This window comes from Ctenopharyngodon idella, chromosome 10 (assembly GCF_019924925.1).
Source record: "Ctenopharyngodon idella isolate HZGC_01 chromosome 10, HZGC01, whole genome shotgun sequence".
In the NCBI taxonomy this organism is placed as follows: domain Eukaryota; kingdom Metazoa; phylum Chordata; class Actinopteri; order Cypriniformes; family Xenocyprididae; genus Ctenopharyngodon; species Ctenopharyngodon idella.
The window spans coordinates 49,840,811-49,863,162 of NC_067229.1; the positions used below are offsets into that span (position 1 = coordinate 49,840,811).

A 22,352-nucleotide genomic window follows, 5' to 3' on the forward strand; every position below is an offset into this window, starting at 1 on the left:
TGATCAACTAAGATGTTATTATAGTGTTTGGTTCAATGTTTATTCAAACTAATGAATCCTTCACTTTGAAATCAGTTTGATAAACTTTATGCCTTTTACAAAGAAAGATTGGATTCAAAATACAACAAATCTCATAAATCACACTTGAAATATTGTTAAAATTGTAATTGTTATTGATTTACCTGTGAAAACTTTTTTTAAAAATAGCAAAAAATATATTTACAAGGTAGATGTAAACAAAATCTTAATAGATCAATGTGACCCTTCTTGTTAAATTATTTATTTTTGTGTTTCGGTAGTGAGGAAAAATATTCCAAAACTTTCTGAAAATACAATATGAGAATTAACTGTACAATTACTAGAAATGTGTAGCTTGAATATTATATAATTTGCATACATACAAAATTTGTGGAAAAATGCATTTTTTTCAAGACAACTTTGTACCAATTCTGTAGAATGACCCATATATGATATGATAAACTACAATCTAATAGAAATACAGTCAACAATTCATTGAACTGTGATGGAAGAGAACTGACATGCGTTTATTTAGGCTAATATTGTTAGTTAGTCCTCGAAGACATTTATAAATGTTGGACACAAAACATCCACTAGAGTTCAGCAAAGAGCTCACGAGTAAATCACCATCAAAATCTAGTCCTTTGAAGACTTGATGACCGATAACTGATCATTCATGCAGTATAAACTCATACTCAGAGTAGAACTCATGTATTGATCTCTGACTGTCAATCATCTCACAGAGCGCCTGTCAATCATCTCTGATAACGACAGGTGTGTGTTTAATAAGCCAGACATGAGAAGTTCAGGAGCAGGACTGAACCTCTTTATTTAATTAGTCATTCATTTGTTTCCCTCTCTGATCTCGCGGTTCGTTCAGTGTTTGATTTCTGTTTCCCTCTTTGAAACCAGGAAACTGTTTAATGTTCAGCGGATGTTCAGTCGCTCAGCAGTGCGCGTGAGATCGATCTCGATCGATAATGAGGTGAGTTTAATTTCATTAAATCATCAGACTGTAGTGTTTCTGCTGTGTCTAGTGTAAATATGAGCTGTTATTGAGTCATTTTCATCAACTGAACGGTTCATGAACTACGCGTTTATTTTAACGACCGTCGCGTTTAATGTTTCTGACTCAAACTTTTCTACTGTCGTTTAGTATTTGTTCATCAAAACACAAGAAACTGTCGATCACTTCAGATCAGCATCATTCAGTTCAGTTCAGAAGTTCGTTCTCTTCACCATCATCATGTCAGTTCCATCAGTACCGAAAAATACAATCTATGAAACTTGGGACAGAAATATAAACATGTATTTTAGTGATGTCACATGAGTTCACTGCTCATTTTGCTAACAGTTATAAAACATTATTTCTCAATGTTCTGTGAAATGTTCAAGTGGTAACATTTAAACAATGTTAGACGAACGTCTAAATAAACGTTTCAGGTAAAAACGTTCTATGACTGATGCATAAATAATGTATAGTGCTAACATTATTACAGACCAGATACGTTCTATTAACGTTACTGGAAGAACGTTTGTTCATAACTTTGAGAGAACCTTGCAAGAACGTTCCCTGTTCATTCGAATGATCATAAATTCTCTTTAAACGCCTTTGAACCTTTTAATTTCTGTCACGGTTTCATGCTTCCTGCTTCATTCTCCATCACTGAGGAAGTGAAGCAGCTCAAACTCACACTCGAGTGAACGAGTTAACTCTGCTCTTCCTGCTAGTTTACCGTCTGAATCTGTCAACGATGATTCTGAAGTAAAGTGTTTTGAGTCTCTTCAACAGGTTTAGAATGAGATTGTCCTGCAGGTCTGAATGATTGAACTCTCTCTCTCTCTCTCTCTCTCTCTCTCTCTCTCTCACACACACACACACTCACACTCACACATATGTCATAGTCACTGATATAAAGGACCGAGAAGTATTTATATTATATATAATAGTAATAATAACGTATTGTGAAAAGCATGTGCAGGGGTTTTTGGTCCAAAAATTAGAATCTCAGTTTTTTCAGAATTAAGTAGTAGGAAATTACTAGTCATTTAATTTTTTATATCAGCTATGCATTCCGTTAATTTTGTGAATTGGTAAGTTTCGTCAGGGCGCAAAGTAATATAGAGCTGAGTATCATCAGCCTAACAGTGAAAACTAACGCTAATGATATCTCCCAAGGGTAGCATGTACAGAGTGAACAGCAACGGTCCTAGTACTGAGCCTTGTGGTACTCCATATTGAACTTGTGATCGATATGACATCTCTTCGTTTACTACTACAAACTGATAACGGTCAGATAAGTATGATTTGAACCATGACAATGCAATTCCACTAATGCCAACATAATTTTCGAGTCTATTCAAAAGAATATTGTGATCAATAGTGTCAAATGCTGCACTAAGATCCAGTAACACTAATAGAGAGATACAACCACGATCTGATGATAAGAGCAAATCATTAGTAACTCTAATGAGAGCAGTCTCAGTACTATGGTACGGTCTAAATCCTGACTGGAAATCCTCACAGATACCACTAAAGCAGCGAATGAATTGAGTTTTTCCTCAGAGACCCTACAGTGCACTGTCTGACGCGATACTGTAGTAGACGGTTGCATGGTTATAATTTTCTCTCTAATATTGTCAATCTTGCAAGTAAAGAAGTTCATAAAGTCATTACTGCTGTGCTGTTTGGAAACATCAGAAGTTGAAGCTCTATTTTTCGTTAATTTAGCCACTGTATTAAATAAGTATCTAGGGTTGACTTTGTTTTCTTCTAAGAGAGTCGAAAAATAAGCAGTTTTTAAGGCCTTTCTGTACGCAGTAATGCTTTCTTTCCACAAAATGCGAAAAACCTCTAGCTTTTCGCTTGAGTGTGTGTGTCTGTGTGCGTGTGTCTGTGTGTGTGAGTTTGTGTGCGAGTGTGTGTGTGTGTGTGTGCGCATGGGTGTGTTTGACCCTGTTGATCAAATGTGACTGTGGTCTGAATCTCTTGTTTTTTTCATAAGATCAGATTATTGATTATTGAATCGTTTGAGTCTGTGGTTCACTGTCAGATATTCAGATGCTTCTCTTTTTACCTTTACACTGATCTAGAGTTACTGCTGCTCTCTGATCTCACAGATGATCTGTCATTACAGCAGACAACATTCATTTCGCTTACATGAACTTTAATAAGTAATCCGAGGCACAGCTTCATGTATTCAAGAGAAACCGTATGAAACAGAAGGAACGTCAGTATTTAGTGACTCTGATGTGGTTTATCACATGCATTCCGGCTCGTTTCTCTTCTTCTCTTCGGTGTGATTAATTATGATGTGTTGTATTTTTGTTCTCATATGAGCGTCAGGTCAATAACACATCTAACCCTCGATTAAGCTGCACTTCTGTTCTTCTGCTTCCTCTTGCCGTGTCTTATTGCTCTCACATCCGCTTCTGAACACATTTAGAGTGACTGCGCTCTTCGTAAGTCACTCACTGACCCCAAAACGCCAGCGTGACTTGCAGCCTGCAGGGTCTCACTCTGAAAAATAAGTATATAAAAAAAATAATTACTGCATTATTTTGCAGTGATTCCATAGTAGAACCATTTTGGTTCTCCAAAGAACTTTTCAGTGATTAATTCTATTAAAAAACTATTTTTCTTAGTTTAAAGAACATTTTAATAATATATAGAATCTTTTTCCACTATAAAGAACCTTTTGTGCAATGGAAAGATTCTATGGATGTTAAAAGTTCTTCGAGGAACCATCAATGCCAATAAAGAAGCTTTATTTTTAAGAGTGATAATGTCATGTCTCTTCATGTTTGAGCGTCAGTGTGTGAATCAGCTGGTGTTTTTCTGGTTTGGTTATGACAGCTTTGGTTACCAACAATCAAACACACTGAACCCCTGAATGTCTTAAAGGTTCTTTACTGGCATCAATGGTTCCATCCATGGAACCACAAAAAACATTAAATGGTTCTTTTAAGGACTGATCACTGAAAGGTTCTTTGGGGAACCAAAAATGTTTCTTCTATGGAATTGCTTTGAAAATCCACTTTTAGAACCTTTATTTTAAAAGTGAATTTGAACGGAAGTGAAATATTGTGTCATATTGTTTAACTGAGAGTGTTGCACAGGAGGACAGACAAGGTTTCCCACATCCTCCTGACACTCTCACACACACACGCACACACTCACACATAGTAAATTGTACCTTGAACTATATATACACACACCAATCAAAAGTTTGGAATAAAGATTTAAAATGTTTTTGAAAAAAGTCTCTTCTGCCCACCAACAGTTGGGTTGTGAAATATTTTAAAATGCAATGGTATTTTAAAGGTACACTATGTAACTTTTGGCCCTCTAGCGATTTAAAAAAAAAAAAAAAAAACTGCATGCATTTTGCAGAAAAACATTGTTTTGGTTGTGCTTCGGCTCTGCGAGACTGTGCAGATGAATGTAAGCTTTCACACTAGATAATGCTTTACAGTGAACTCTGTTAGAGATACATATGGCTATTAATCTGTTACGTAATGCACGTTACTTTTAATGGATTACTTTACTTGTTAGATCAAAAAGTCATTTGATTAAGTAATGCGTGTTGCTTGTAATGTGTTACTTGTAACATCAAAAAGTAATCTGATTACATAATGCATGTTACTTGTAATGCATTACTTGTAACATCAAAAAGTAATCTGATTACGTAATGCATGTTACTTGTAATGCGTTACTTGTAACATCAAAAAGTAACCTGATTACATAATGCGTGTTACTTGTTTTGCATTACTTGTAACATTAAAAAATAATCTAATTGCATTATGCATGTTACTTGTAATGCATTACCCCCAACACTGCTCATTTCAGATGAGATTGAAAACTCCTGATCTCTAGGTTTTCTCAGAGGAGAGCTATGGTAGAAATGTGTCCGTCTTGAACATAATCAGAATGATCAGCTAATAAGGGTAAATCGACATACTCTGGTACACTGGAGGAGCATCTGAATTGGGTTTCCACAGTCTAACCTTGACAGGTTGTAGAGATCTCTGATATCAGATATGCGAAGTTCAACTTGTATGAAGTTCAGTTGTGTTTGCAATATTTCGCATTTATATTTTTTGTATATATTTTATAGTTTTCACATGATTTTATATAATTATATTGATTGGTTTGTTAAATACACACAATATTGCTGTGTTATTACTGTATTATGTTTAATACATTATCTCTTCAGTATCTCTAGACCATAAACGCATGCTGTCCCCATCTGTGGACATCTGGAAATCTCTTTGAAGAATATGTGTAAAAAAAAAAAAAAAAAAACCCTACATCTCAAATCTTGTTTTTCATGCCCCAAGAGCAATAAAAACACATAAGAAAAAAACCCTGACTGAGGTTATCATAATTCATGCATGAAATTATTTCTGAATGTTCTTAGATGTGAACATCCCATTCTTCAAACATTATGTGAACGTTCTGAAACAAGTAGTAACGTTTTAACCAGATAACTCTGAACAAACGTTCTATTAACGTTACCGAAAGAATGTTTGTTCATAACGTTGCCAGAGCGCTCTGAGAACGTTCCCTGTCAGCTGGAATAGAGCCAGTTCATGTTTTAATGTCAGAAGCACAGTTTCTGAAGTGATTTTAACATCATGTCCTGTTGTGTTTGCCAGTGAACAAAGTATCTGTCAGGCGCGGGCCACCGTTATGATGTACGATGACGGCAGTAAGCGCTGGTTACCGGCCGGTTCCGGCGCTCAGGCCGTCAGCCGGATCCACATCTTCCAGAACCCCAGTAACAACAGCTTCAGGGTGGTGGGACGCAAACAGCAGGCGGATCAACAGGTAACTCATAAATTCAATAAAAACAGATAAACGTGCATTAAACGTGTGAGACGGATTTAGACAATCATGGGAAGTTTAGCGTGTGTGTGAAGCCACAGCATGAGGAAGGAGGAAGTCACAGAGATTGTGTGTGCAGATAATGTATGTTCAGTTTTACAGTGAAGATCTTCATGTATGGTGTGTTAATGCACTCATCGCTGTTAACGTCCGTGCTGGGCATCATGGGAAAGTGCCGTGTTGTGTGCCGCATATCTCTGTGGTTTTCTCAGAGACGTTTCAGTCTCACAGCTTCTGAATTGTCTTTCATTTCCTGTGAATCTTGTCAGTGTGCTGATGCGTTGCAGTCTTCTGCACGACACCACAAACAAACACACACCCATTGGTTTGTTCATCTGTGCAGGTGGTCATTAACTGTCCTCTGGTCCGCGGGATCAAATACAACCAGGCGACTCCCACGTTTCACCAGTGGCGGGACGCGCGGCAGGTGTGGGGTCTGAACTTCGGCAGTAAGGAGGACGCGGCTCAGTTCGCCAGCGGCATGATGCACGCGCTCGACGTGCTCAGCGGTCACGCGGACACGGGTCAGATGATCAGGAATTATTACTATCTCACATTACCTGTATGTCTAGAGTTTTGTCTGATCTGTGTGATTTGGTTTCTGTCGTACAGGTGCGTGTCCTCCTCCTCCTCGACCGCCTCAGAACGGCCCGAGCGCTGAGGAGTTAGAGCAGAGGAGGAGGTATGAACATCATCATCTTCATCAGTAGATCAGACCTGCACAGCAGTCCAAATCAGTCCAGATTCACTTCACTTATTGTTAGCGATTCATCATCAGTGATGTTATTCTACACAAATCAATATAACATCAGAATGTAACAACTTTCATCCCCAGCTGATGTCATCAGTCCCTCTTACTCATCAACCAATGAAATCAAGTCCCGCCCATATTTATTTCTCATTGAACATCCCGTTTCACTCTGAAATGCATCACATTACAGAAGTAAGGGTATTCCATCTGAGAATATATAATGTGTATATTTATTTATGTTTCTCTGAGAATATGTAATATAATGTATATTTCTTTATTAATATAATATTTATATCTATTTATATATTATGATTGTTTTATTTATTTTCCCTTCTGAAATTTTTATTTATATATTTGCATTTATTAATTAATTTATTTTATTCATTTTTGCATTTATTAAATTATTTGTGCATTAAGTAATTTATTTATTTACTAATTTAATTTATTTTTGTTTATTTGTGCATTTATTAATTAATTAATTTTATTTGTACATTAATTTATTTGTGTTTTAATTAATTTATATTTATACTCTCAGATGAAATACCCATTACTTCTGTAATGTGAAGCATTTATTAATTTATTTGTGCATTGATTAATTAATTTTATTTATTTGTGCATTTATTAGTGAATTTATTTTATTTGTGCATTAAATTATTTATTACCTTATTTATTTATTTTGTTTATTTGTGCATATTAATTTATTTGTGTATTAATGAATTGATTTTTGTATTTTATTTATTTATTTTTGCATTTTAATTTATTTGTGCATAAATTAATTATATTTACTTTGTGCAATAGTTAATTAATTCATTTATTGTAATTATTAATTTGTTTGTGCATTAATTAATGTATTTATTTATTTACTAATTTATTTATTTGTGCATTAATTAATTGTATTTATTTGTGCATCTATAATTTTTGTGCAGTAATTAATTAATTAATTTTATTAATTTATTTGTGCATTCATTAATTCATAATTTGAAATGGGTTTCATGTGGACGTCAGTGAGACGCTGAGTGTAACTCGTGTGTCTGTTCAGGCAGGAGCAGCAGGAGAGAGAGAGACAGGAGCAAGAGCGAATGGAGAGAGAGAGACGGGCGTCTGCCGCTCCAGCCCCGCCCCCTGTTCCTCCTCCCGCTCCGGCCTCTGCTGCTCCTCCTCCTCCCCCTGGACCCCCACCTGCTCCAGGACCCCCGCCGCCGCCCCCACCACCACCTCCTTCAGGAGGAGGAGCTCCGCCCCCACCACCGCCCCCACCCTCTGGTGGTGGAGGAGGAGGAGGAGGAGGGGGAGGAGGAGGAGGAGGAGATGGAGGTCTGGCCGCAGCACTCGCCGCAGCTAAACTACGCAAAGTGGCCAAGGTCAGTCAGACTGAAATTCACCTGAATATTGTCGTGTACAATGAGGGCCCTTACAGTCAAAAGTGTTGAGGAACACTCATGGTTCTACTCTGGATGTGCAGGAGGACAGTGGAGCGCCGGCTCCTGCGGCGAGCGCCAGTGCAGGAGGAGGAGGAGGAGGAGGAGGCAGTGGAGGAGGCGGAGGCGGAGGAGGAGGAGGAGGTGGAGGAGGACTGATGGGAGAAATGAGCGCCATTCTCGCTCGAAGGTGAGTTAAATGGCACCACATTTATATGATGTTTGCTCTGGAATACTTTAGCAGACATTTTGTTAAAGGGGAACTATTATGTCCTTTTCACAAGATGTAACATCAGTCTCTGGTGTCTCCAGAATGTGTCTGTGAAGTTTCAGCTCAAAATACCCCACAGATCATTTATTATAGCTTGTCAAATTTGCCCCTATTTGGGTGTGAGCAAAAACACGCCGTTTTTGTGTGTGTCCCTTTAAATGCAAATGAGCCGCTGCTCCCGGCCCCCTTTCCAGAAGAGGGCGGAGCTTTAACAGCTCACGCTTCGGTCGCTCAACAACAACAAAGCTGGAGAATCTCACGCAGCCAAAATGAGGATTGTCAGTAACGGTGTTCAGCCTTACATTGTTCAAACCGGAGTCGACACTGATGGAGAGACTCAGGAAGAAGTTACAACTTTTAGATGTTTCTGAATGGTTAGTGGATAAATTTATGTAGTCGCTGTGGAGTTGATTCAACTCATCCACTAGCATGTGTCGTCATGTTAATCTTTTGTGTTGAATTGACTCTCGTTTGTGAAGCAGTCCGGCGTAAAATGACGGCATGTCAACAACACTCTACTACAACAACTCTTCCTCTTCTCTAAAGCAGCCCAACATGGCCCCGCCCCCTTTGTTGTGTGTTCTCGGGGGTGGGGTTTATGTACATTTTAGGGTTTGTGATGTCACCAACCCAGGAAGAAGCTCGTTGTAGTCCCTACCAGCCGTTTGTTGTAGTCCTTAAACAGAGAATCTCTCTTTGCATTGAACTTTGAGTGTTGTAACTTTGCAGATGTTGTTTATGATCAAACAGCAACATTACACACTAACTAAAGTTAAAAAAGTCAAATCATAATCAACCATCACTTTAAACAACCAGCTCATACAGTTCTTTACCAAAGACTTTATTTAGACACAAAGACGGTATAAGAGAAAGTGCATCGCACAATATAGCGGAATGAGTCCCGCCTTCTAAATTAAAGAGCCAGGAACGTTTCCTTAACGTTCACGTAACCAAGAAAACGCTTAAAAAGAACATTCAGAGAAATATATAATTTTCATAACTTAATGGGAACGTTATCAAAAGGCTCTTAGAACATGTTTTTGTCAGCTGGGTGTGTGCGATCAGAGGCGAGTCATTCTGAAATCACGGGTTCAGAGAGTGACTGTGAACAAAGCGGCTCGACTTCAGTCATGAGTCACATCCATCAGTCTTGCTGAAAGATCTTCATCTCTGTGTTACAGAAGAAAGGTTGCTGACACTCCAGCGGTGAAGAAGGAAGACGCGAGCGTAAGTGTGTTTGTGTTTTATTACTGATCTCTGTGTCTGAAGGCGACTCTGATTTCTGTTGCTCTTTCTGTTTTCAGGCTGATTCTGTGAGCAACGACTCCAGATCTGCAGGTGAGAAAATCACTTCATCTTCTCACCACACTTCCTGTTTACAGTGACGGTTCACTTCACATCGTGACCTCAAATGTGCTTCATGTTTCCCATTCAGATAAAGCAGACGTGGTGAAGAAGCCTTGGGAGAAACCGTCGTCCATTTCACGGTAAAGTCGCGTCTTCTTCTGTGTGTCGACAGGAAGCAGTCTTTTAGTATTATTATTGTTATTAATGCCGTTTGTTTTTTACATTTTTCAATTTTCATTTTATTTTTAGTTATTTTGTTATGTGCTTTTGTCATTTGTATTGGTTTTTGTTTTTAAAAATATTTTTATTTTAGTTTTGTTTCAGTTAGTAATTGTAGTACTTCAACTTATTTTAATTTTCATAGTTTTTTTATTTAATATTTATGTTTTATTTTATTTCAACTTAACAAAAATGTTTTAGTAGATTTAGTTAATGATAAATACGCTGGTTTAATCAGGGTGAACTCAGCGCCGAAGACTCAGGAGAAGAGCCCAGTTTCTCCAGCAACCTCGGCTCCGTTGAGCAGGTATTTCATGCTTCAGGCTGTGGGTTCTGTCTGGGTCTGTGTGTTCTGTCTGGTTCTGTGGGTTCTGTCTGTGTCTGTGTGTTCTTGTGTGTTTCTGTGTGTTTCTGAGGGTTCTGTCTGGTTCTGTGGGTTCTTGTGTGTTTCTGAGGGTTCTGTCTGGTTCTGTAGGTTATTGTGTGGTTCTGAGGGTTCTGTCTGGTTCTGTGGGTTTTGTCTGGTTCTGTGGGTTCTGTGTGTTTCTGTGGGTTCTGTCTGGTTCTGTGGGTTCTGTGTGTTTCTGAGGGTTCTGTCTGGTTCTGTGGGTTCTGTCTGGTTCTGTGGGTTTTGTCTGGTTCTGTGTGTTCTGTCTGGTTCTGTGGATTCTGTGTGTTTCTGAGGGTTCTGTCTGGTTCTGTGGGTTCTGTCTGGTTCTGTGGGTTTTGTCTGGTTCTGTGGGTTCTGTGTGTTTCTGAGGGTTCTGTCTGGTTCTGTGTGTTCTGTCTGGTTCTGTGGATTCTGTGTGTTTCTGAGGGTTCTGTCTGGTTCTGTGGGTTCTGTCTGGTTCTGTGGGTTTTGTCTGGTTCTGTGGGTTCTGTGTGTTTCTGAGGGTTCTGTCTGGTTCTGTGGGTTCTGTCTGGTTCTGTGGGTTCTGTGTGTTTCTGTAGGTTCTTGTGTGGTTCTGAGGGTTCTTGTGTGTTTCTGAGGTTTCTGTCTGGTTCTGAGGGTTCTTGTGTGTTTCTGAGGTTTCTGTCTGGTTCTGTGGGTTTTGTCTGGTTCTGTGTGTTCTGTCTGGTTCTGTAGGTTCTTGTGTGGTTCTGAGGGTTCTTGTGTGTTTCTGAGGTTTCTGTCTGGTTCTGTGGGTTCTGTCTAGTTCTGAGGGTTCTGTGTGTTTCTGAGGGTTCTATCTGGTTCTGTGTGTTTCTGAGGGTTCTGTAGGTTCTTGTGTGGTTCTGAGGGTTCTGTCTGGTTCTGTGGGTTCTGTCTGTTTCTGTGGGTTCTTGTGTGTTTCTGAGGGTTCTTGTGTGTTTCTGAGGTTTCTGTCTGGTTCTGTGGGTTTTGTCTGGTTCTGTGTTCTGTCTGGTTCTGTGGGTTCTGTGTGTTTCTGAGGTTTCTGTCTGGTTCTGTGGGTTCTGTCTGGTTCTGTGGGTTCTTGTGTGTTTCTGAGGGTTCTTGTGTGTTTCTGAGGTTTCTGTCTGGTTCTGTGGGTTCTGTCTAGTTCTGAGGGTTCTGTGTGTTTCTGAGGGTTCTATCTGGTTCTGTCTGGTTCTGAGGGTTCTGTGTGTTTCTGAGGGTTCTATCTGGTTCTGTCTGGTTCTGAGGGTTCTGTGTGTTTCTGAGGGTTCTGTCTGGTTCTGAGGGTTCTGTGTTCGTGAGCGCTGAAGTGTGTCTGTGGTTCTTTCAGGACGAGGCCCAGCAGCAGCACCGGAGCAGACACCGGATCCAGAGACTCTTCAGAGCTGGAGAAATTCAAACAGGTCAGCAGCTCCGTCACACACACCGACTCGTTTCTCTTCTGAACAGACTGACTTACTAAAGCATGATGTGTGTCTGATAACAGGAAATCCTGGAGGAGATGCGCAAAGAGCTGCAGAAAGCCAAAGATGAAATCATCAGCGGTCAGTCCTGCTCTTCCTCTGCTGCTCTTGAGGGAAATTCAGTGCGGTTCTTGCTTTGATGCCGGTGTTGTTGTTTTCATCCACAGCTCTGCTGGAGGAACTGCAGAAGAGCAGCGTGGTGTAGCAGCGTCACGCGTGAACATCAGGACGATGAAGAGTCGTCTGCTCAAACCACAGACACGACGCTTCGTTCTTATGCACTGCGAAAAATGATCTTCCTCAGTATTTTTGAACAAAATCAAGATACATTTACTTGAGAAGACAAAGACATCAGATATCAAGTCTTGTTCTGCCCCCCCACCACACAACAACCAATCACAAAACTGGTGCGCAATTCAGTTCAGCTCCAGATATATACTTACAGTGTGTGGGCGGAGCCTCTCTGTCAGCACACTGCAGCCACTTGTCAGTCAACGGCCAAAAATACATAATTTTATACTATATTAATAGAAGTAAGAATAATTTAAGAAAAATAGCATTTTTAAAATAAATTTAATATTTTTGAGTTAGTGACAGATTTTTTTAAAATGAGCAAAAAGCTACTCTATTATAATAATGATAAACTTTTAAGCTTAAACTCAATTTTTATACATTTTTCATAAAACAAGACATCTTATGTCATTTTGCTTCTCCAGTAAATGTTTCTTGATTTAAGATTATATATTTGTACTGGAAAACAAGATGCCTACATACTTGCATTTACCCTCATATTTTTACATTTGCTGCCTTTCACTTCTCTTTTTTGCATCAGTTTTGTGTGTGTGAACGTCAATGACCTCTATTCATATTTTTCTGATCCGCTGCTGTTCTAATGCATGTGTTTTAATTATCGCTCATGTAGTAATATTGTCACTAGTTAGTTGTTTACATCTGTAATAATCCGACCACATGTTATTTATCATCTGCTGTTCTCAGATCTGTGTTTGACCAGGGGTTTTCAAACTGGGGTCCGGGGCCCCGCAAAGAGTGTTAGGGCCTCCGTGGAAAGAGGAAAAGTGTAAGATTGGATGAAATAAATAATTTTAATAAAATAAAAATGTTATTAAAATAAATACAGTTATTTAAATAAACAGTACAGCATTAAAGTGAGGGGGAAAATAATAGAAAAAAGCAGAAGCTAAATATTTTCCAAGTAATATTTAATGTTTCGTACATTATAATACTTTTTCACCGTATACATTTGGTCTTTATACATGAAAACACATGATGATATTTTGGGGTCCGTTTACTCTGAAAGATTGAAAACCTCTGATTTGGATCATGTAAAATAAGATGATTGAAGATCAGATGTGAGTCTCAGGGAAGTTTGGGTGCAGTGTTTATGTGCAGAGGAACATCAGATGTGGCGAACAAACTATGTATTAGTCTCTGTTATTTTGTATGTCCTGAACGGAAAAGTACTGTAGTATTACCATGCTTTTTGGTCATGTACGATGGTACTGTCAAAGTACTTTGGCACACTCTTGCTGATTGTTTTACAGACTGTGAGAGATCCGCTATGCAGCGCTTTGGAAGTGCAAATAAAAGCTGTTTGCATCAGGCTGATCCCGGATCAGTGTCTCCGCCTCAGTGTGTTTCCCGCCGCAGCAGCGCCGCGCGCCCAGCTGACCGCAGATCAGCGCGCGGAGGGGGCGGGGCGCTGTGGCGTCACTCGTCGCGCTGCTGCTGGTGAACTCTGAACACGAGAGTCTGTCGTGCAGAAGCGTGTTGAATTTTCACTCGATCCGGATCAAGACGCGATAAATGAGGCGAGACACCTGTCAAAGTACTCGTATATATTCCTCACAAGAGCGGAGAGATGATTAATCTAGCGTTTGTGTGGTAAAGAACAGCTTAGCGCTGACAGTAAACAGGTAGTTTGGATAAATCACTAAATTAACTGATTTAATCAATGTTTTTTTACTTAATTATACGATATATTATGTGAGCAATATCAGAATTAGAGTGATGATGTGGTGCGTAATGATTAAAATCAGTTTGGTTGTTGAAGCTCAAAGTTCATGTTGTGTTAGTTTGTTCAGGTAAGTTAGCTTTAGCTTCAGCTCAAAACCTTCATCTGACATTAACGACATCAAGATTCTCATCACAAACCGTTTCATGACGTGATTCGGTGTGTTTTAACTCATAATATGGCGGTAATTGTGTCAGTTACACTAATCAGCTGGTTCTACCATGTTGTTTCTAACTGTACCATGGTAATCTCATATTCTGTTCCAGTAACGTGATATTCTATGAAGAACATGTAAGTTTCATATTACATGAGTATGATAATCATTCAGTACCGTGATTATACTGTATCAAATCACCGTTTCATCAAGTTTTAACTCTTAAAAAGTTAGGTATATATTCTAATACTGATAGAAGGTTAAATAATAAACCAAGTTGTTATTATATCTGAAGTTTTAACTCTTAAAAAGTTCATTTTTAAGTAAAAAGTTTAAATTAAAAAAATCCTGATCAAGCCAAAGCAAAGATATTAAAGAAATATGAAATGTATATAAACTGAGTGAGACTACTGTCTGCATGAACACACACACACACACACAGGTTTGTTGTGAACTCTTGAATGCAGGTCGTGTCATGTTCTCCTCAGATTTAATGTGTTTTGTCTCCAGCAGCAGCTGACGGGTGTTGCGTGTCAATCACTCTCAAGCCCCGCCCATCATGACGGAGGTCAGCGTGGTGAAGGAGGGTTGGCTTCATAAACGAGGTACGGCAGACGCGCATGTGTTTCCTGCGGTGAGTGATGTCATCGTGCTGATGTCACCCGTGTGTGTGTGTGTGTGTGTGTGTGACAGGTGAGTACATAAAGACGTGGAGGCCGCGCTACTTCATCCTGAAGAGTGACGGATCCTTCACCGGATACAAGGAGAAACCGGAGCTGACGGATCAGAGCTCGGCACCGCTTAATAACTTCTCCGTGGAAGGTGGGTTGAGTTCTGTGGGCCAGAGGCTGATGGGAGCTGTGAATGAAAGCCTGACCGGGTCACATGTTTCTCCAGAGTGTCAGCTGATGAAGACGGAGCGTCCGCGGCCGAACACCTTCATGATCCGCTGCCTGCAGTGGACGAGCGTCATCGAGCGCACCTTCCACGTGGAGAGCAGCGAGGAGAGGTGAACACCAGCTTCACGCGTGTTTCTGCGGCTGAACGTGTGATGTCGGAAGTGCTTTTCCCACTCATTTTTCCCACGGGGATTTTAAAAAATATGCCATGAACCAAAAGCAACCAGAGTCACAACATTACAAGCAAAAGTTTTATCTTTTTAAAAAATGTTTAAATATTTATTTTCTGATCAAGCCAGAGTGAAAATTTTGACACTGACATAAAGTTTTTTTTTTAAACAATATTTTTGTAAATTTTAACTATTTTAAGAAGTTTATATTTAATTTAAGTGATCATTTTCTAATCAATCCAGACGTTAAAGATATATAAAATATCTGATATAAAGTTTTTTTTAATAATATTTAACTCTTTTAAAAAGGTGTATTTTTAATTTTAAAAAGTTTAAGTAAAATGTTTATTTTCTGATCAAGTCAAAGCAAACATGTTAAAGAGATTAAATATTCTGACACTGATATAAACCACATTTTATTAGTAATAATTTGTAAGTTTTAACTCTTTTAAGAAGTTATTTTTTTGAATGTGTGATTAAAATATATATATATATTTTTTTTTTAAAGATATAAATTTATAAATAAATGAAATATATATATATATATATATATATATATTTTTTTTTTTTTTTTAACCTGTCATATTTCACCCTAAATCATAAATAAATATAAACTACACTTTGCTTAAAGGAAAATGAAGACTTATTTTTTAAGGGCCATTAACGGTTTTTAGCAATGTGACTTTTTTTCAATACTTAATTTTTCATAACTATTTTTTTATGACTCAAATATTATTATATATTAATTGGGGTCAGTGAGATTTTATTTTTTTATTTCATGTTGTATGTTTTGCAATGACATATGACGCTGACTCGACTGATTCTCGTTGACTCTGTAGGGAGGAGTGGATGTGTGCGATCCAGGCGGTGGCCAATGGGCTGCAGGCGCGTGAAGCGGACGAACCAATGGAGTTCAAGTGCGTCAGTGCCATCAGCGGTCTGGAGGACATGGAGGTTTCTCTGTCCAAGTCCAGCTCCAGAGTGGTCCGTGTCTCCGCAGCTTACGGTTTATCATGATGATGATGATGAAGATGATGATGATGGTTTGTGCTTTCAGACGATGAACGACTTCGATTACCTGAAGCTGCTGGGTAAAGGCACGTTTGGGAAGGTGATCCTGGTGCGAGAGAAAGCCTCCGGGATGTACTACGCCATGAAGATCCTGCGCAAGGACGTCATCATCGCAAAGGTGAGCGACTGCTGAGAAACACGCGGAGTGGAATGAGATGCTCAGATCTGACCGTGTGTGTGTGTGTGTGTGTGTGTGTGTTCAGGATGAAGTGGCTCATACGGTCACCGAGAGTCGAGTGCTGCAGAACACCAGACACCCCTTCCTGACGGTCAGTGTCGCTCACGTGTGTGAATCACTCTGTACGACACGCCCTCCCCTCATTCTGTCATGTTTTGTGTCACAGACCCTCAAGTACGCCTTCCAGACTCACGACCGGCTGTGTTTCGTGATGGAGTATGCTAACGGTGGAGAGGTACGTGCCGTTTGTCTCAGCCTTCGCTGGCGTGTGTGTGTCGTTCTCACGCCGTCTCTCGTCCGTCCGCAGCTGTTCTTCCACCTGTCCCGCGAGCGCGTGTTCTCCGAGGACAGAGCCCGCTTCTACGGCGCTGAGATCGTCTCCGCTCTCGACTACCTGCACTCGCAGAACGTCGTCTACAGGGACCTGAAGGTGCTGTTAATAATAAGCTCTTACATGTTTGTCATGTGTTCAGATCATCAGCGCTTTAATCTCACTGTGTAGAGAGAGAGAGAGAGAGAGAGAGAAGAAATGTGTCCTTTTAAGAGTAAAACTCTGATTCAAACTCTTGACATCTGGCAACTGCAAACATGATGATGATGATGTTCTCTGTTCACTCAGCTGGAGAACCTCATGCTGGATAAAGACGGACATATTAAAATCACAGACTTCGGCCTTTGTAAGGAGGGCATCACAGATGAGGCCACCATGAGGACGTTCTGCGGCACCCCAGAATACCTTGCACCGGAGGTAATGAACGTCTACAGCAGCGCTTCTCAACCAGGGGTGCCTTTATAAATCCTGATTTGTTCCTCACTTTTGATGTAGGATGAAATCTGTGGAATTTAGGATCAGATCCAATCGTATGTACTGAAACTATTTTAATTAATTTAATTTTAGTATGGAGGCTTGTCTGAAAGTTTGTATCATTAGATCTTCTCGTGTTTATTTCCTCTTTACGACGAATGGCTTGTATTCCTGATGCTTTGTAAAGTAAATGTGAATGGGTCAGGTGCTGGAGGACAACGATTACGGCCGCGCGGTGGACTGGTGGGGTCTGGGAGTGGTGATGTATGAGATGATGTGCGGACGGCTGCCCTTCTACAACCAGGACCACGAGCGGCTCTTCGAGCTCATCGTGATGGAGGAGATCCGCTTCCCCAGGAGCCTCTCGCCCGAAGCCAAAGCGCTGCTGACCGGCCTGCTGAGGAAAGACCCCAAACAGAGGTGAGCGCCGTGACTGCAGCTCATAATGCTATAGTGCTTCAGTGGACAAACTGTGATGAAAAATATTCATTGACAACTTCTTTCCCATGACTGAGACTGACATCATTAAACAGTCATCAGTGTGCAGTACTGTTGATGAAAAAACACGAGACTTAAATGTAGTTTAGAAAATAAAAACCTGACCAAAGTCTCTATATTTTCTTCAAGAAAAAAAATATTCTAGACTCTTTTTAAAAAAAGCCTCTACTATGAGCTTTCGTGTTTGTGGTTGCCAGATGTCAAGAGTTTAAATCGGAGCTTTTCTCTTAAAACAACACATTTTCTGCCTGGTGTTTTAACTAATCTTCTCAATCTGGCAACCCTTCACTCTCTCTCTCTCTACACTGAGAATGAAGAGCTGATGATCTGAAAACATGACGAACATGTAAGCTGGAGTTTATTGATCTGAATTGAGATCTTCTGCTCAAATGAAAGTGTAATCGAGTCGGTCTGTGTTCTTTACGAGACTAAATCTGCCATCAAACCTTCAGTGATGAACTGTAATAAATACAAACATGATCTCGACTGTATTGTTTGTTAAATCAACCTTTGTGTGACAATACGAAGACTTTTTGTTTTAATAGAAAACTTTAACGTAATTCAGAATTATTGGAATTACTATCTGGAATTTCACTGTTTTATCTTTTGAGAGAAACTTTACCAGTTTCCATAATGTAGAGAGTGTTAATTTATATGATATTATAAATCTGGAAACTTATGGAAGCTTGTTTCTGCCACGGGATAAAAAATAAGAAAAGGTAATTGTGACTTTTCAATCTCACAATTATTTTAAGTTAAAATCTCACAGTTCGGACTTTATAACTCACAATGCAGAAAAAATTCAGAATTATGTGCAAATCTGAGAAATAAAGTCACAATCTGAGAAATAAAGTCGCAAATCTGAGAAATAAAGTTGAAAAATCTGAGAAATAGTCAATTCTGAGAAATAATGTCGCAAATCTGAGAAATAAAGTCGCAATTCTGAGAAATAAAGTCGCAATTCTGAGAAATAAAGTCGCAATTCTGAGAAATAAAGTCGCAAATCTGAGAAATAAAGTCAATTCTGAGAAATAAAGTCGCAAATCTGAGAAATAAAGTTGAAAAATCTGAGAAATAAAGTCGCAATTCTGAGAAATAAAGTCGCAATTCTGAGAAATAAAGTCGCAAATCTGAGAAATAATGTCGCAAATCTGAGAAATAGTCAATTCTGAGAAATAAAGTCGCAAATCTGAGAAATAGTCAATTCTGAGAAATAATGTCGCAAATCTGAGAAATAAAGTCAATTCTGAGAAATAAAGTCGCAAATCTGAGAAATAAAGTTGAAAAATCTGAGAAATAAAGTCGCAATTCTGAGAAATAAAGTCGCAAATCTGAGAAATAAAGTTGAAAAATCTGAGAAATAAAGTCGCAATTCTGAGAAATATAGTCGCAATTCTGAGAAATATAGTCGCAATTCTGAGAAATAATGTCGCAAATCTGAGAAATAAAGTCAATTCTGAGAAATAAAGTCGCAAATCTGAGAAATAAAGTTGAAAAATCTGAGAAATAAAGTCGCAAATCTGAGAAATAAAGTCGCAAATCTGAGAAATATAGTCGCAATTCTGAGAAATATAGTCACAATTCTGAGAAATAAAGTCGCAATTCTGAGAAATAAAGTCGCAAATCTGAGAAATAGTCGCAAATCTGAGAAATAGTCGCAATTCTGAGAAATAATTTCGCAAATCTGAGAAATAAAGTCAATTGAGAAATAAAGTCGCAATTCTGAGAAATAAAGTCGCAATTCTGAGAAATAAAGTCGCAAATCTGAGAAATAGTCGCAATTCTGAGAAATAATTTCGCAATTCTGAGAAATAAAGTCGCAATTCTGAGAAATAAAGTCGCAAATCTGAGAAAAAGTCGCAAATCTGAGAAATAGTCGCAAATCTGAGAAATAGTCGCAAATCTGAGAAATAAAGTCGCAAATCTGAGAAATAAAGTCAATTCTGAGAAATAAAGTCGCAAATCTGAGAAATAGTCAATTCTGAGAAATATAGTCGCAATTCGAGAAATATAGTCGCAATTCTGAGAAATAAAGTCGCAATTCTGAGAAATATAGTCGCAAATCTGAGAAATAAAGTCGCAATTCTGAGAAATATAGTCGCAATTCTGAGAAATAAAGTCGCAATTCTGAGAAATATAGTCGCAATTCTGAGAAATAAAGTCGCAATTCTGAGAAATAATGTCGCAAATCTGAGAAATAAAGTCAATTGAGAAATAAAGTCGCAAATCTGAGAAATAATGTCGCAAATCTGAGAAATAGTCAATTCTGAGAAATAAAGTCGCAATTCTGAGAAATAAAGTCGCAATTGCAAAATAAAAATTTACCTTTTACCTTTTTTATTTTTTATTTCATGGCAGAAACGAGTAAAATAAATCGTGTACGAGTCGACATTCTCTTGATTTGTGTTTACAGCTGAAAGTAATTCTGATGAAATATAAAGAGAAATTTCTCAAATGACAACAATCATGTTCACTAATCAAGATTACAAGTTTGAGCAGAATAATTGTGATTATCAGTTTAACCATTATTACAGCATTACAGCGCCGTGTGTTTTCTGTTCTTAATCCCGTTTAATCCCTGACGAAACCTGAAGTCACATGTCTCCAGATCATTGTGCTGTCAGATAATGAAGTAACTGTAAAGGCTTGTGATTGGCTGCAGGCTCGGAGGCGGTCCTGATGATGCGAGAGACGTGATGACGCACAAGTTCTTCTGCGGTATCCACTGGGAGGACGTGCTGCAGAAGAAGGTGCTTCAGTCCTGAGTTTGTTTCTGAGTGTGTGATGCAGATTCTCACGCTGACGTCTGCTCTGCTTTCTTCCTGCAGCTGGTGCCGCCCTTCAAACCGCAGGTGACATCAGAGACGGACACGCGATACTTTGACGACGAGTTCACGGCACAAAGCATCACCGTTACTCCTCCAGACAAGCGTGAGTTTGTGTCCTGCATTAATCTTCTGATTGCATCATCACGTCTTTGCTGATGAACCTGTCTCGACTGTTTCAGTGAGCTGTCGGGACGTGGAGGACGCTGGGCCGTGTGCTCACTTCCCTCAGTTCTCTTACTCCGCCAGCGTACGAGAGTGACGCCGATCCATCCTGACGACCATCCCATAATGCATCATGACAGACTCCCATAAGGCATTTCTTCATTGTGAACAGTCACGTGTTTCAGGTGTGCGGATGATCTCACGTCCACCTGCGTATGAATGTATTGATCAGTAACGGAGCTCAGAATGTAAAGCCTGTCATTATGATCTTCTCAGTTTCTCGTATAATCACATGTTGGATGTTGAGGATCATGTGATTATCAGGCAGTTTCACAGAGCAACACTACGTGTCTTGATCTGAAAACATTAAAGACTTTCAGCCGGTTCTGCAGCTTCTCTGACTCTTCAATACACCAACGATCATCATTCTGTCTGATGTAGCTTCAGATCGGCTGGATCTTCACTGTAAACACATGATCTGATCGACGTATAAAACACTGAACATGTTGAAGAATATTTCCACATCTACACCGGGTTATTATTGTTCACATTAAAAAACATTTTCATTAACTGAAATAAAAACAGCAACATTTCTCATTTTCATTTAATTTAACTTGATGTACTAAAATATCTAAAATTGAAATAAAAATTAATAAAAATCTATATAGACATATAAAAAAAACACTACTAAAATATGACAAACACAACAAAATTATCAAAAATCTAACTAAAATGAAATGCTAAATATAAACCTGATTTAAAATATTAAAAACTATGAAAGTATCTCAATGTTTTCATTTTCATTTAGTTTAAATTAATACAGAAGCCCTGAACCGCATGGTGGGGGAAAAAGAAAATTTAACGAGATATTATGTTGAAATAACGAGTTATTTCGAGTTGCGTCTCATTATGTTAAGGTTTATATTCATTTCGATATAAGTTCTTTAATCGATTCCCTCTTATTCTGCCCTCTAGTGGCTAATATTGAAAATTAATACAAACCAACATAATGAGATGGTAACTTGTCGAAATAACGACTTAATATCTTGAAATAACGAGTTATGTTGAAATAATGTGATAAGTCTTCTTTTTTTCCTCCACCATGTGGTTCAGGGCTTCCGTAAATTAGCTCCCCGCCAGCAAGTTTTTTAATCAATTTTTTTGCGTTATTTTGTCAGAAACGCTTCCTTTACTTGTTTCTGCTTCTTCTTCATCTGTGTTTTGACCCGGAGATTCTGCACTCTTTCAGAAGATGTGTAATAGCGCCCCCTACCGAATAACAGTGAAAACACGGATTGCTGGAAAAACTTGTCAATGGCGAGGAAAGAGTTAATGTACTAAAACAACTAAAACTAAAGTAAAAGTTAATAAACACTATATAGACATATAAAAAAATTTCTAAAAATGACAAAAATACACAACTAAATTACTAAAACTGAAAATATAAAAATGAAAACTGATTTAAAATATTAATAAACACTATAATAGTATCTTAATGATAGTAAAATAACATTTGACCCATCAGGAGACACTGAAATTCTGCCTTTATTATATCATCATCATCTTCATCATTTTTTTCCCAATGTAACCGGTTTGACCCTAATAGAAACTAAAAGGTCAGTGTTATTTTGCTTAAAATATATATTAATCACAACAGCCAAAACAAACACTGGAGCATTTTTCTTCCTCATCAGTTTGATGTCACATATTTTGGCTTATAAAGCTTCTGTATCTCATTTGACGTGCAAATTTCTTAAATAAATTAAAATTTATTATTGGCAGATATTGATATTTATATGCAGTTTATGTAAGTATCTGCTATA

General features: G+C 38.6%; 2 protein-coding genes across 4 annotated transcripts; both read left to right on the forward strand.

Annotated features, from left to right (window-relative positions):
* The first annotated feature begins 636 nt into the window (after positions 1–636).
* On the forward strand, positions 637–13,365 carry vaspa (vasodilator stimulated phosphoprotein a). The gene is made up of 14 exons (XM_051911475.1): positions 637–792; positions 931–1,003; positions 5,677–5,848; positions 6,249–6,429; positions 6,518–6,587; positions 7,696–8,017; positions 8,119–8,264; positions 9,527–9,572; positions 9,650–9,683; positions 9,781–9,832; positions 10,150–10,218; positions 11,600–11,672; positions 11,756–11,813; positions 11,900–13,365. Exons 2-14 carry the CDS (start codon positions 999–1,001, stop codon positions 11,935–11,937), a joined length of 1,266 nt encoding a protein of 421 aa, XP_051767435.1. The 5' UTR covers positions 637–792; positions 931–998; the 3' UTR covers positions 11,938–13,365.
* On the forward strand, positions 13,353–20,914 carry akt2l (v-akt murine thymoma viral oncogene homolog 2, like). Of its 3 annotated transcripts, none has more exons than XM_051911466.1 (14): positions 13,353–13,561; positions 14,432–14,523; positions 14,612–14,740; positions 14,816–14,927; positions 15,827–15,971; positions 16,045–16,176; positions 16,262–16,327; positions 16,403–16,471; positions 16,544–16,666; positions 16,856–16,984; positions 17,247–17,461; positions 20,202–20,289; positions 20,368–20,470; positions 20,547–20,914. In XM_051911466.1, the coding sequence occupies exons 2-14, from the start codon at positions 14,478–14,480 to the stop codon at positions 20,624–20,626; spliced, it is 1,437 nt and encodes a 478-aa protein (XP_051767426.1). In that variant the 5' UTR covers positions 13,353–13,561; positions 14,432–14,477; the 3' UTR covers positions 20,627–20,914. The 3 variants fall into 3 exon arrangements, with proteins under 3 accessions (XP_051767426.1, XP_051767424.1, XP_051767425.1); XM_051911464.1 differs by having other exon boundaries at positions 13,469–13,666; XM_051911465.1 differs by having other exon boundaries at positions 13,475–13,666; positions 14,429–14,523.
* Positions 20,915–22,352: the final 1,438 nt, after the last annotated feature.

Bases quoted from the DNA above. Each gene is read 5' to 3' on its own strand.
- vaspa (XM_051911475.1), top strand. The intron at 5,849-6,248 runs GTAACTCATAAA...TCATCTGTGCAG, and splicing joins AACAGCAGGCGGATCAACAG to GTGGTCATTAACTGTCCTCT. The intron at 11,673-11,755 runs GTCAGCAGCTCC...GTCTGATAACAG, and splicing joins AGCTGGAGAAATTCAAACAG to GAAATCCTGGAGGAGATGCG.
- akt2l (XM_051911466.1), top strand. From the start codon at position 14,478: ATGACGGAGGTCAGCGTGGTGAAGGAGGGTTGGCTTCATAAACGAG. The intron at 15,972-16,044 runs GTCCGTGTCTCC...TTGTGCTTTCAG, and splicing joins CCAAGTCCAGCTCCAGAGTG to ACGATGAACGACTTCGATTA. The intron at 20,471-20,546 runs GTGAGTTTGTGT...CGACTGTTTCAG, and splicing joins CGTTACTCCTCCAGACAAGC to TGAGCTGTCGGGACGTGGAG.